This window comes from Borostomias antarcticus (genome assembly GCF_949987555.1).
Source record: "Borostomias antarcticus genome assembly, chromosome: 20".
Taxonomy (NCBI): domain Eukaryota; kingdom Metazoa; phylum Chordata; class Actinopteri; order Stomiiformes; family Stomiidae; genus Borostomias; species Borostomias antarcticus.
The window spans coordinates 19,712,491-19,726,908 of NC_140253.1; the positions used below are offsets into that span (position 1 = coordinate 19,712,491).

The 14,418-nt window shown below is 47.7% G+C and overlaps 2 protein-coding genes across 2 annotated transcripts in view; one reads left to right on the plus strand and one right to left on the minus strand.

Moving 5' to 3' along the window:
• Positions 1–2,699: 2,699 nt before the first annotated feature.
• Positions 2,700–9,568, minus strand: tma16 (translation machinery associated 16 homolog). The gene is made up of 7 exons (XM_084454530.1): positions 9,464–9,568; positions 9,247–9,377; positions 9,128–9,165; positions 8,221–8,305; positions 7,763–7,911; positions 4,623–4,665; positions 2,700–3,129 (listed from the first exon to the last, which is right to left on the minus strand). The coding sequence occupies exons 1-7, from the start codon at positions 9,464–9,466 to the stop codon at positions 2,952–2,954; spliced, it is 627 nt and encodes a 208-aa protein (XP_084310656.1). The 5' UTR covers positions 9,467–9,568; the 3' UTR covers positions 2,700–2,951.
• Positions 9,569–11,022: 1,454 nt separating this feature from the next.
• Positions 11,023–14,418, plus strand: part of tmem154 (transmembrane protein 154) — a gene marked incomplete at both ends in the record, with an annotated part of 9,817 nt that continues 6,421 nt past the window's right edge. The window contains 3 exons of the mRNA XM_084454712.1: positions 11,023–11,116; positions 11,945–12,019; positions 13,391–13,453. Coding sequence (XP_084310838.1) covers positions 11,023–11,116; positions 11,945–12,019; positions 13,391–13,453 — 232 coding nt within the window. The remainder of the gene's footprint in view (positions 11,117–11,944; positions 12,020–13,390; positions 13,454–14,418) is intronic.

Below are 14,418 nucleotides of genomic sequence, written 5' to 3' on the forward strand. Positions count from 1 at the left end.
GATAAACTCTGAAACCAGGAGGCTAAACTCTGAAACCAGGAGGATAAACTCTGAAACCAGGAGTCTAAACTCTGAAACCAGGAGGATAAACTCTGAAACCAGGAGGATAAACTCTGAAACCAGGAGTCTAAACTCTGAAACCAGGAGGATAAACTCTGAAACCAGGAGTCTAAACTCTGAAACCAGGAGTCTAAACTCTGAAACCAGGAGGCTAAACTCTGAAACCAGGAGTCTAAACTCTGAAACCAGGAGGCTAAACTCTGAAACCAGGAGGCTAAACTCTGAAACCAGGAGGATAAACTCTGAAACCAGGAGGCTAAACTCTGAAACCAGGAGGCTAAACTCTGAAACCAGGAGGCTAAACTCTGAAACCAGGAGGATCAACTCTGAAACCAGGAGGCTAAACTCTGCACTTGACAGTTCACCCCCTCTGTATTTCTCACTACACCCCTGCTTGTGTGGTGCTGTCCCAGTTACATGCTGTAGTATTTCTGTATTGTCCTTGTGTCTTTGTTCTTGTGACATTAGTAGCGGCTAGATAAGAGTTCAATGGTGTGATGGTAGTGAGTTTAAACAGAGCTCGGCCCAATTACTGGGCTCCTAGGATACAGACAGCATATATGCATGTTAGATGAATACGTGTTATTTTAAGGCTTATTTGTAGTTTATTGGTTTTCTCTAATAGAAAGTAGGTTTCTCCAGACACAGTAGGAATAAGAGGAACACTTACTCTTGATTTCAGACGATATGTGGAGGGTTTCTCTTCTGAAGTACCACACACCAGAGGGTAAGCTCAGCCCAGGCAGAGTTCACACCAGATATCCTCCTGCTCTCTCACATTACCTGGAGACACACCTATAACCACGTTCTGTGTGTGTGTGTGTGTGTGTGTGTGGGTCCACAGGGGTGCTGGAGTGGCCGTTCTGGACCAAGCTGGTGGTGGTGGCGATGGGCGTGTCCGGGGGCCTGTTCTTCATGTACATCCAGTGCAAGGTCTACCTGCAGCTGTGGCGCCGCCTCAAGGCCTTCAACCGCATCATCACCGTGCAAAACTGCCCCGAGAAAGCCCCGCCCACTCGACAGGCTCCTCCCCCCCACGCCACCACGCTGCCCAATGGGGGGCTCGAGACGCAGACGGACTCTGACCCCACCGCGGGGGTCGCCGTGGCGCCAGTAGAGAGCCCTGTCTGAGACTCCTCCCCCTCAGTCACACAGCCCTAGATAGCGCACTAATACGGATATTATTAATAGTAATAAGAAATCATTTGTTCTATTTATAAAGCACGTCATTGTGAGACAAGTGCTGAAACATTCACAAAGTCATTAAGAAAACAAACAAGCAGAATAACAGAGACACTAATTAATATAGAAAATATATGCACACACTAAAAGCTTTTCTAAATACAGTAAGTAGGTCTTTAGACCGGTCTGAAAAGAACCCAGAGTCTGTGGTTCCCTCAGATGGTCAGGGACCACACGTCTCACTATTGTCCTAGTGTGATCACACCTGTCTCACTGTTGTCCTAGTGTGATCACACCTGTCTCACTGTTGTCCTAGTGTGATCACACCTGTCTCACTGTTGTCCTAGTGTGATCACACCTGTCTCACTGTTGTCCTAGTGGGATCACACCTGTCTCACTGTTGTCCTAGTGTGATCACACCTGTCTCACTGTTGTCCTAGTGTGATCACACCTGTCTCACTGTTGTCCTAGTGTGATCACACCTGTCTCACTGTTGTCCTAGTGTGATCACACCTGTCTCACTGTTGTCCTAGTGTGATCACACCTGTCTCACTGTTGTCCTAGTGTGATCACACCTGTCTCACTGTTGTCCTAGTGTGATCACACCTGTCTCACTGTTGTCCTAGTGTGCTCACACCTGTCTCACTGTTGTCCTAGTGTGATCACAAGTCTATTTCCAGTCATACTGGGAGATATAGTTTAGCTCAGTGTGATACTGTAGAGATGCTCACACTAGCTCATTAGCCTAATGCTAACCTCCTTCCCTCCAGACAATTGGGGCCTCAGACAGAATGTGAAGTAGCCAATCAAAAACCCAGTAGAGAATGTAGCTATGCTAGTCATGATAGTAGCTCGGCCTCATTCTGTGGTTCCAGTCAGTATTAAAGCTGAAACCTTATAGAGTAAAGCTATCCTAGTTATGATAGTAGCTCCATCTGTGTGATCCCAGTCAATATTAAAACTGAAACCTCAACATGGGATCAGTGTTACGAGGAGAATCTCTAGCATAGCAGAATAAAGAGTACAAAAGTTGAACTGTATACATCATCTCTTCTTTCCTCAACGTGTGCAGTGTTTGACCGAGGGGATCCTAAAAGGTTCCTTTATTTATCACTTGAATGGTCCAGTGAGGGTAGAGCCAGGGTATTTATCACTTTAATGGTGTTATAATTCTTCTCGCCAGCGTTTTGTATCATGTTCATAGCAAAGCTAACAGCTCTTGATGTTGAGGACACTGTGGAGCAACGCATGGCTGTTTGATTGGAAGCCAAAGCTGGCAGCATGTCCTCTTTTCTACAGCTATGCTGACTCATCTTTTAGCATGATTTGCACTTTCTGAGTTCTATGTGACAGGCGAGCTGAACAAGATGTCTTTCTCACAAACACACTGGGTCGAGGGACAGCGTCTCAAGGTTTATTTTGGCCTGTGTGGCCATCTACTGGACAGCCTTGGAACTGCAGCACACAGCACCCAAAACTGCATTTCACTGACTTATTAGACACACACCCACACAAATAAACACACCTCCAAATGATTAGAGTTTTTAGGGATACAGTTGTTGACCAGATGCCAGGCTAGGGGTAGATCTGCTAGTTGGTGCGTTCCTCAAGAGACCGAAGGGTTCAGAACATCCTGACACAATGCGCTGTAAGTCTCAGGTTAAGATGGCCGACCTCAGCTAGGCCCTAAGTCTTTGACATCCAAAGCCTTATACGTCCTCTGCCTGGGCTTCTGAATCAGAGTCTGACATCAAATCCTCTTCCTCCTCCTCTTCCTCTTCCTGTTCTGGAGCCGTTTTCTCCTCCTTCTTCTTCATGTCCACACCTTTGTTGGAGATCTTTCTCAGTTTGATGTTGGGGAGTTTCTTCAGGTCGCCACTCCACTCTCTGCCCAACCAATCAGAGAGAGAGAAGAGACATGCACCAATCAGAGAGAGAGAGAAGAGACATGCACCAATCAGAGAGAGAGAAGAGACATGCACCAATCAGAGAGAGAGAAGAGACATGCACCAATCAGAGAGAGAGAAGAGACATGCACCAATCAGAGAGAGAGAGAAGAGACATGCACCAATCAGAGAGAGAGAAGAGACATGCACCAATCAGAGAGAGAGAAGAGACATGCACCAATCAGAGAGAGAGAAGAGACATGCACCAATCACAAAAGCCACAACAGCTCATTCCCATATTATCAGCACTCAGATGTTCACAGGGACGCGTCTCCTCCTCAAATCTTTACTGTACAGATGAAGGGAGGAGGCAGGAGGAAGGCCGAGAGGTGTGTTGGGTACTGAGATGTTGAGTGTCTAGACTCGGGTGTTTCTGAGATGTTGAGTGTCTAGACTCGGGTGTGTTGGGTACTGAGATGTTGAGTGTCTAGACTCATAGGCGTGTTAGGTACTGAGATGTTGAGTGTCTAGACTCAGGCGTGTTGGGTACTGATGTTGAGTGTCTAGACTCGGGTGTTTCTGAGATGTTGAGTGTCTAGACTCGGGTGTTTCTGAGATGTTGAGTGTCTAGACTCGGGTGTTTCTGAGATGTTGAGTGTCTAGACTCATAGGTGCGTTAGGTACTGAGATGTTGAGTGTCTAGACTCATAGGTGTGTTGGGTACTGAGATGTTGAGTGTCTAGACTCATAGGTGCGTTGGGTACTGAGATGTTGAGTGTGTCTAGACTCATAGGTGCGTTGGGTACTGAGATGTTGAGTGTCTAGACTCATAGGTGCGTTGGGTACTGAGATGTTGAGTGTCTAGACTCATAGGTGCGTTGGGTACTGGTGTTGAGTGTCTAGACTCATAGGTGCGTTGGGTACTGAGATGTTGAGTGTCTAGACTCATAGGTGCGTTGGGTACTGGTGTTGAGTGTCTAGACTCATAGGTGCGTTGGGTACTGAGATGTTGAGTGTCTAGACTCATAGGTGCGTTGGGTACTGAGATGTTGAGTGTCTAGACTCATAGGTGCGTTGGGTACTGAGATGTTGAGTGTCTAGACTCATAGGCGTGTTGGGTACTGATGTTGAGTGTCTAGACTCATAGGTGTCTGGGTACTGAGATGTTGAGTGTCTAGACTCATAGGCGTGTTGGGTACTGATGTTGAGTGTCTAGACTCATAGGTGCGTTGGGTACTGAGATGTTGAGTGTCTAGACTCATAGGCGTGTTGGGTACTGGTGTTGAGTGTCTAGACTCATAGGCGTGTTAGGTACTGAGATGTTGAGTGTCTAGACTCATAGGTGCGTTGGGTACTGATGTTGAGTGTCTAGACTCATAGGTGCGTTGGGTACTGAGATGTTGAGTGTCTAGACTCATAGGCGTGTTGGGTACTGGTGTTGAGTGTCTAGACTCATAGGCGTGTTGGGTACTGGTGTTGAGTGTCTAGACTCACCTGAAGGTCTTCAGATGCTTGGTGTTGATGACATCTGGGATCTCTGTGAACACCAGAGAAATGCTCAAGATGAAAAAAACACATCATTCCCTTTCAGGATCGCAAATGTGCATGTTTACAGTGTGAACGTGTGATAGAATTATAACGTCCGAGTACAATGGACACAGCAGACCATCCTGTGAGCTGTTAGACACCCAGCAGACCATCCTGTGAGCCGTTAGAGAGTGAGAGATGGACACCCAGCAGACCATCCTGTGAGCGGTTAAACACCCAGCAGACCATCCTGTGAGCTGTTAGACACCCAGCAGACCATCCTGTGAGCTGTTAGACACCCAGCAGACCATCCTGTGAGCTGTTAGAGAGTGAGATGGACACCCAGCAGACCATCCTGTGAGCTGTTAGAGAGTGAGATGGACACCCAGCAGACCATCCTGTGAGCTGTTAGAGAGTGAGATGGACACCCAGCAGACCATCCTGTGAGCTGTTAGACACCCAGCAGACACTCCTGTGAGCTGTTAGAGTGTGAGAGTGACACCCAGCAGACCATCCTGTGAGCTGTTAGACACCCAGCAGACCATCCTGTGATCTGTTAGAGTGTGAGAGTGACACCCAGCAGACCATCCTGTGAGCTGTTAGAGAGTGAGATGGACACCCAGCAGACCGTCCTGTGAGCTGTTAGAGTGTGAGAGTGAGTACTCCGGGTGGGCAGGCTGTGAGCAGGAAGTCAGATAAGGATTGCTGACGTGCACAAATCTCTCTCCAGGCTGCCTACTGCCTGGCTCTCCAGGCTCGCAACCACTGACTCCTATGTTGCGTGCGTGTGCGTCTGGACCGCCGAGGGTGTGCGTCTAGATCAGGGATCATCATCTGACCCGCCCCCCCAAAGCTTCCCATCCGGCCCTCAGAAGTATTTTGAATATCTAGAAATAAGAATCTTCCAATGTTGAAGCAACACCAAAAACATACCAACACCACAAAAAGATCAAAATCAAAATAATTGTATTGGGAATGATTTAACGACCCCAAATATACTTTTGACAGTGAGTTCTAAAGAATCGGCCATCTTATTATTAGTCAGTAGCGTAGTCTACTACTCAACTGGATGCAGGAAAGTAAGGCTCACTCACGAAGCTGTGCTTGCCTCACTGGTTGTGAACAGCGCTAGACTGACTGGTGCAGGAGCCTATCTGAAGAAGAATATGGACAAACTCATAGCTCTCTTAACATTTCGTTTTACTAATATGCTCTTATTTTACATTTGGTTTCATTTTATTTTTCACAAGCACAATGCTAGTAGGGTAATGTTGCTCTGGTAATGTGCTGCACACATATGGGCTGTGTTCTGGGACCTCCTGACTCACAGATTAAGCACTGGGGTGCAGTATAGGTGTTATGAGTCTGTTCACACCAGTGTTGGGCAAGTTACTGAACATTAGTAATTACAGTTACTTTCACAAGAAAGTGAAAATATTAAACAATAATATATTTTCAAATATAGGATTTGAAAGTCTGGCCCCAACAGTGTCTGCGGAGAAAAATTCTGGCCCTTGAACAAATGTAGCTGATGACCCCTGATGAAGATGGTAAGTAGACTTCACTTATATGGCGCTTTTATCCAAAGCGCTTTACAATGAAGGCCTCTCATTCACCCATTCACACACACCCATGCAGCTGCCATTAGAGACGCACCCATCCACTTTCTTTCAGTTCCGATCCGATTCCGATACTGATCCAATACCGATACCATCTGTCTTTTTTCTTGAATAATTATTATCATTACCATACACTTTATACACACCATATTCTTATTCTATTGCTACTACTGCATTGAACTGTTATCATTATCAGGATATCTTGTATCATGTTGTTGAGGAGCCAAAACATAATAATTTTACTCATCAATTTTACCCAACATATGGCTACTTGTTTATTGGATGTAGGCCTAACAATGAAAGAATAATTGAATCCTACTTAGTCTTTATATTCTTTTTCTCATATCAGCGCCCACTTTCATCAAATAAAAAGTAAATTGTAGCCTAAAATATAAGCTTGGGATGAGACCCCCTGTCTGCTCTGCTCTCTTGTCACTCACTCCGCATATGCAACAGTGGGTCGCCTAAGTAGAGAGCAATGGTGTCATATTTCACTATGGAGAGGGAGAAATGGCTCTAGTTTACAGATTGCCTCATTAATGTTATCAGGTCCCTTTTAGCATTGAGTTTAAATCCGAAATACTGCCAAATAGGCGCATTTGCTTTTGGATATCCTCCGCCACTGTCTCGAGACTTTCACTTTCATTCACCAACGTTACAGACTATTTTAAACTTTTTTCAGCATAACGTTTGCTTTCACGCCAAACGTTTCCCAACATAGGCTAGCAGTGTGAAAGGTAGGCTGGTTTGGTGAACTACACACTGGACTGAGGGAAATGTGAATTGTAGCCTATGATTGGATGAATGAATACCAGAGCTTTTTCACTTCATCTGGATCGGTACGTGGATCGGCGACATCAGGCCGATACCCGATCCATGAACCACGTCTGGGTCAGAGCCCGATCCATGAACCACGTCTGGATCAGAGCCCGATCCATGAACCACGTCTGGGTCAGAGCCCGATCCATGAACCACGTCTGGGTCAGAGCCAGATCCATGAACCACGTCTGGATCAGAGCCCGATCCATTAACCACGTCTGGATCAGAGCCCGATCCATGAACCACGTCTGGGTCAGAGCCCGATCCATGAACCACGTCTGGATCAGAGCCCGATCCATGAACCACGTCTGGGTCAGAGCCCGATCCATGAACCACGTCTGGATCAGAGCCCGATCCATGAACCACGTCTGGATCAGAGCCCGATCCATGAACCACGTCTGGATCAGAGCCCGATCCCGATACTGGACCGGACCGGTCCCATCTCTAGCTGCCATGCAAGGTGCTAGCCTGCTCTTTGAGAGTAATTTGGGGTTCAGCGTCTTGCCCAAGAACACTTGTGGACAGAAGGAGGCGGGATTCGAACCACCAACCCTGCAGTCATTGGATGACCCGCTCTACCTCCTGAGCCACAGCCGGTCTGGCAGGTGATATGTATGACCTGTGAGCATCGTGTGTGTGTGTGTGTGTGTGTGTGTGTGTGTCACTCACCAAATCCGTTGCCCTCAAACTGAGCTCTCTCCCGTTCAATGCACTGCTTGATGACAGTCTCCCGGGCGCCATGGAGACGACCCTGTCGACCTTTAATCCCGTTCACGAGCTCAATCTGCTCCAACTCCGAGTCAAACCTGTGCAGGTACCTATCGTGCGCACGTACACACACACGCACACACACACACACACACACACAGTGAGGGCCAGCAGGCCAGATGACTATGTAAATTACTGAGACGGAGTTAAGAAATACCAGCCTATTTTCATTTGACAAACATATTCCTGCGGTGAGCACACACATGCACACACACTCCTCTCACACACACATGCACACACACTCCTCTCACACACACATGCACACACACTCCTCTCACACACACATGCACACACACTCCTCTCACACACACATGCACACACACTCCTCTCACACACACATGCACACACACTCCTCTCACCTCTCTATGATTTCACACGCATCCTGTTTGGTGTATGTCGTCTTTGAGGGGTCCAGCTGACTCTGAAACCACTGCAGCTTTTCACCTACAGCGAGGAACACAGTTCATATCGACATCTTGTTCACAGTGGCCTGTCGACATGTACATCTCCTAGCTGTCCAGAGAGTCGGGGGTGGGGGTGTACATCTCCTAGCTGTCCAGAGAGTCGGGGGTGGGGGTGTACATCTCCTAGCTGTCCAGAGAGTCGGGGGTGGGGGTGTACATCTCCTAGCTGTCCAGAGAGTCTGGGTGGGGGTGTACATCTCCTAGCTGTCCAGAGAGAGAGTCGGGGTGGGGGTGTAGACCGGTAGCCCTGGAGGAAGCTGTCCAGAGAGTCTGGGTGGGGGTGTACATCTCCTAGCTGTCCAGAGAGTCGGGGTGGGGGTGTACATCTCCTAGCTGTCCAGAGAGTCGGGGTGGGGGTGTACATCTCCTAGCTGTCCAGAGAGTCGGGGTGGGGGTGTACATCTCCTAGCTGTCCAGAGAGTCGGGGTGGGGGTGTACATCTCCTAGCTGTGTAGAGAGTCTGGGTGGGGGTGTACATCTCCTAGCTGTCCAGAGAGTCGGGGTGGGGGTGTACATCTCCTAGCTGTCCAGAGAGTCGGGGTGGGGGTGTACATCTCCTAGCTGTGTAGAGAGTCTGGGTGGGGGTGTACATCTCCTAGCTGTCCAGAGAGTCGGGGTGGGGGTGTACATCTCCTAGCTGTGTAGAGAGTCGGGGGTGGGGTGGGGGTGTAGCACCGGTAGCCCTGGAGGAAGCTGTCCAGAGAGTCGGGGTGGGGGTGGGGGTGTAGACCGGAAGCCCTGGAGGTAGCTACTAAGTCAAAGCAGTAATGTGACCGTTACTAACGTTGTGTGTTTGACTCACCGATGTTGTTCAGACGTGTGGCTTTCTCGGTTCTCTGCCTAATGATACAGTGGGATGGAGAGAGGTGTTAGCGAGCTGTTAGACACAACACAACATTGCGAATTTACTTTTCTACCCACTTGTCCTTCTTGTCCAGTCGGATCTCCTCTCTTGCGAGGTACGCAGCCTTGCGGCTGAACGGATGGACCACCTTCTTCCTCTCCGGGTGGACCACCTTCTTCCTCTCCGGGGCTTTCTTCTGCGCCTTGGGCTGAAACAGAGACACACGGGCGTGATCGGTCTGTGGATGTCGTTGCACATTCTCCTTTGGGTTAACGTTCAAGTTTGGTCCTTTACCATGTTTTAGCTGTCTTGTTTAAAAAGGTTAACGGTGAGGAATCGGATACACGTGCTTTCTGTTGACAACTCCGGCGGAAACTGGTCCCTCAGGATATTCCTTCCGTTCTCAGCGCGGGTAGAGCAGATGGTTCCGGGCAAGAAGGCTGATGCTGTATTTTGAAACCACACGGGGGCGCTGCTGGCTTTGGGGCAACAAACATTTGGTTTGAGTATATGATAGTCCCCCAGCCATGTCCCTCCAGCGAGGGTAGGGCCACGGCATTTGGGGCCCTCTCTTCTGGTAATTGTGAACATAAGACCAGTTGAAACAAGACCAGGTTGTCAACAAGATCAGTTTGCCCATGTAAAAATAACTTGACAATTGCGCAACAGTTGAGAAAGAGTAGGCTAATTCTGTTTCTTAAACTTGACTAACACAACTAGGACTATTTGCTAAGTAGGCAGTTTTATACCTTGTCTGTTCTAGCCTATTCTGTTCTGTTCCATATAGAAGTTGCTGGTATACTTGAGAAACACGGTTACAAGCTGCTTACTACACAGTGAACAAGTTTCAGCCCACAAAAATGATTCACCTGTGACATCAAGTTGAAACGTGTCACAGTCGTGTGTTTCAGGCGAGACGGATGAAGGAATGGGCGGGGCTAGCCTGCAGTATGAGGGTTGTGTGCTGCTGTTACACACTTTATCAGAAAATATAATAGTATGCGAGTCAAAATCTTCCATTTCTGTTTCATCGTACACCAGCATATGATTTCCTTTCCTATCCTCTAAATCTATCTCTGGTTACAGCAGCTTAACAGCGTGTTGGTGGTAGAGTTCTCAGCTCAAACAGAAAGAGGAGTCGACCGGCTCCTTGAAGAGATACAACTCTACCATTCTGCCACCACTGAATGCAGCCCAAGCTGCAGCGTGCTCAGTTTGTTCTGCTCTCCGGTGCAGTCTGTGGTACGGAGCAGTCTGTAGTAGGTGGAGTCTGTGGTACGGTGCAGTCTGTGGTACGGTGCAGTCTGTGGTATGGAGCAGTCTGTGGTACGGTGCAGTCTGTGGTACGGTGCAGTCTCTGGTACGGTGGAGTCTGTGGTACAATGCAGTCTGTGGAACGGTCTGTGGTACGGTGCAGTCTTTGTTGCAGTCTTTGGTACGGTGCAGTCTTTGTTGCAGTCTTTGGTACGGAGCAGTCTGTGGTACAGTCTATGGTACGGTGCAGTCTGTGGTACGGTGCAGTCTTTGGTACAGTCTGTGGTATGGTGCAGTCTTTGGTATGGAGCAGTCTTTGGTATGGAGCAGTCTTTGGTACGGCCACATACCTGACCAGGAGGAATGCTGTCCGGGGCGGGCTGAGGAGCAGCCAGGCTTGTGGCTACAGGCACACACTTGATTGCATCACATCCGAAAGAGTGATCTAGCTGGGTGTGTATGGTGTGTGTGTGTGTTGTGTTTTTTTTTCTTCTCTTTTTCTCCTCCTTTCTAGAGCTGTGTAGGTGAGTCAGCTATCAGACCAGGAAGTGAGATTCCTGACAGACAGTGAGAGGAGAGAACGGGCACACAATGGCACTATGTCTGCTTCTGCCCTTGGCAACACGGGGAGAGGCCGGCGGGAAATGACCCTACTATTGCTCCTGGCACTCAGCGCCTGTCTGGCTGGCAAGGGTACGTCTCTCTTTCTCTCTCTCTCTCTCTCTCTCTCTCTCTCTTTCTCTCTCTCTCTCTCCCTTTCTCTCTCTCTCTCTCTCTCTCTCTCTCTTTTTCACAGCTTTATTTGGTGAGAAGTGTAGTCACGCTAGGCTGAGTGAGAGTGGACGCAGCAGTGGCAGAAGAGTTGTTGGTGTTTTTGTTAGACTCTCAAACTGTGCTTGTGGTATGTTACTGTATCTCTCTCTCTCTCTCTCTCTCTCTCTCTCTCTCTCTCTCTCTGGTCTCTCCCCTGCACCTCAGTGTGAATCCACTGTTCATAGTGAGCTTTGACAGCTTGGTGTTTTAAGTCTTTTTTGAAATAGTTACTGTCTTTGTATCTGTTCAGTTTCACACACGTTTTATGGTTCAGGCCAGTTTTGTTCGAGGTGGACTTCCCATGTTGCAACAGGCAGTCACACATGATAAGAATCAGACGCACAGTGAGTGAAATGTCGACGTCCTAGTTCTTGTCCTAGTTCTTGTTCAAACGGCCCGTCTCAGCTGAAGAGGGAGAAACGTCGTCTTCTCTGAAGGCTTTCTTTCACCGTTGCTTACGTCAACAGTGTCCTCTCCCGCGGTCTCGCTGTCTCACGGCCCGTTTTCAACAACGTCAACAGTGTCCTCTCCCGGCTGTCTCACGGCCCATTTTAACAACACTTACAGTGGTCCGTTATGACTCACACGCCGCAAAGGGCTCTCTACAACAGAACATGATGGCCTCGCTCAGCTCAGTAGTTAAGCCTTTTCATAACTCCGAGCTGTGAATGACTGTACATGCTCAGCTGTGTTTGTGTTGACCTGCAGTGCTGAGCCAGACTGAGGAGGACACAGCTGAAGATGCAGAGGGAGAGTCAGAGCCAGAAGATCCCGCTGTTGAAGGTGATGTCAACTACCTTCTCCCCATTCAGCTTTATAGCCCAAATTGTGCCTTACTCCAAATGTGACCTCATAGGGACTTATTATGGTCCCAATGTGACCTCATAGGGACTTATTATAGTCCCAATGTGACCTCATAGGGACTTATTATGGTCCCAATGTGACCTCATAGGGACTTATTATAGTCCCAATGTGACCTCATAGGGACTTATTATAGTCCCAATGTGACCTCATAGCAGGGACATAGTCCTAATGTGACCTCATAGGGACTTATTATGGTCCCAATGTGACCTCATAGGGACTTACTATAGTCCGAATGTGACCTCATAGGAGGGACATAGTCCTAATGTGACCTCATAGCAGGGACATAGTCCTAATGTGACCTCATAGCAGGGACTTACTATAGTACTAATGTACCTCATAGCAGAGACATACTATAGTCCTAATGTGACCTCATAAGGACTTACTATGGTCCTAATGTACCTCATAGCAGAGATTACTCTAATACTATAGTCCTAATGTGACCTCATAGCAGAGATTACTCTAATACTATAGTCCTAATGTGACCTCATAGCAGAGATTACTCTAATACTATAGTCCTAATGTGACCTCATAGCAGAGATTACTCTAATACTATAGTCCTAATGTGACCTCATAGCAGAGATTACTCTAATACTATAGTCCTAATGTGACCTCATAGGGACTTACTATGGTCCTAATGTGTCCTCATAGCAGAGATTACTCTAATACTATAGTCCTAATGTGGAAATGTCTTAATACGGTGAATCAAATCTGTAACATCATTGGAAGAAAGGAGGAAGTGGTTATTTAGGGTAAAACACATGGAACATAAGGAAATATACATTAAATGATGTTTTATTATGACAGATGTGTTGGGCAAGGCGAGAGGATATAACCAGCAATCACTGATATAATTTAGCTCCTGTTTGGAGGACATTTTTGCCTATATTATATTAATTTATGCTAAAAGAATTTGGATGTATATATTTTCGTCCATTTCACCCTAACTGGTACTTACAACCACCAAACCTTTTTTCTTTATGTTAAAGATTTTACATTAAAACAATTTTTATGGATTTATTTATATATACGTTGTTCCCACAGCAGTTCATTGGTCCATATTATCAATCATTTTGGTCATTATTATCACTCATTTGGTCCATATTATCCCCAGAGGTCCCAACAGACGAGTCCACTACCCCCCTCAGCCCGACTCTCTGGCCCAGCGTCAGTCCGTCAGGTGAGGCCTGCTCCTGACCCATGTACCTCACACACCTTCCTTAACCTTGCAGATGCCGCGGTCATGAAGAGATTCAATAATAGTGTTGTTGTCGTTGTTGTTGTTGTTCTCAGTTGGAGATGAGCACGGCTCTGGAGAGGACTCTGGTGTCAACATAGATTCTGATCCCACAGGGGGTATGTTCTAGAATGGCCTCTCAGCCCTCGTTCAAGTACAGTGAGACAAAATTATTATTAACCTGGATCACAAGTGGCATTTCTGACATTGGATCTGATGGGTAAACACGCTGACACACAGACAGGTCTGGATCTGATGGGTAAACACGCTGACACACAGACAGGTCTGGATCCATGGATCTGATGGGTAAACACGCTGACACACAGACAGGTCTGGATCCATGGATCTGATGGGTAAACACGCTGACACACAGACAGGTCTGGATCCATGGATCTGATGGGTAAACACGCTGACACACAGACAGGTCTGGATCCATGGATCTGATGGGTAAACACGCTGACACACAGACAGGTCTGGATCCATGGATCTGATGGGTAAACACGCTGACACACAGACAGGTCTGGATCCATGGATCTGATGGGTAAACACGCTGACACACAGACAGGTCTGGATCCATGGATCTGATGGGTAAACACGCTGACACACAGACAGGTCTGGATCCATGGGCTGATGGGTAAACACGCTGACACACAGACAGGTCTGGATCCATGGATCTGATGGGTAAACACGCTGACACACAGACAGGTCTGGATCCATGGATCTGATGGGTAAACACGCTGACACACAGACAGGTCTGGATCCATGGATCTGATGGGTAAACACGCTGACACACAGACAGGTCTGGATCCATGGATCTGATGGGTAAACACGCTGACACACAGACAGGTCTGGATCTGATGGGTAAACACGCTGACACACAGACAGGTCTGGATCCATGGGCTGATGGGTAAACACGCTGACACACAGACAGGTCTGGATCCATGGGCTGGGCTGTTCATCACCAGTCCAACCTAACCTGAACGCTATGTCCTTCTCAAACCTAACCTGAACGCTGTGTCCTTGTCAACCCTAACCTGAACGCTGTGTCCTTGTCAACCCTAACCTCAACGCTGTGTCCTTGTCA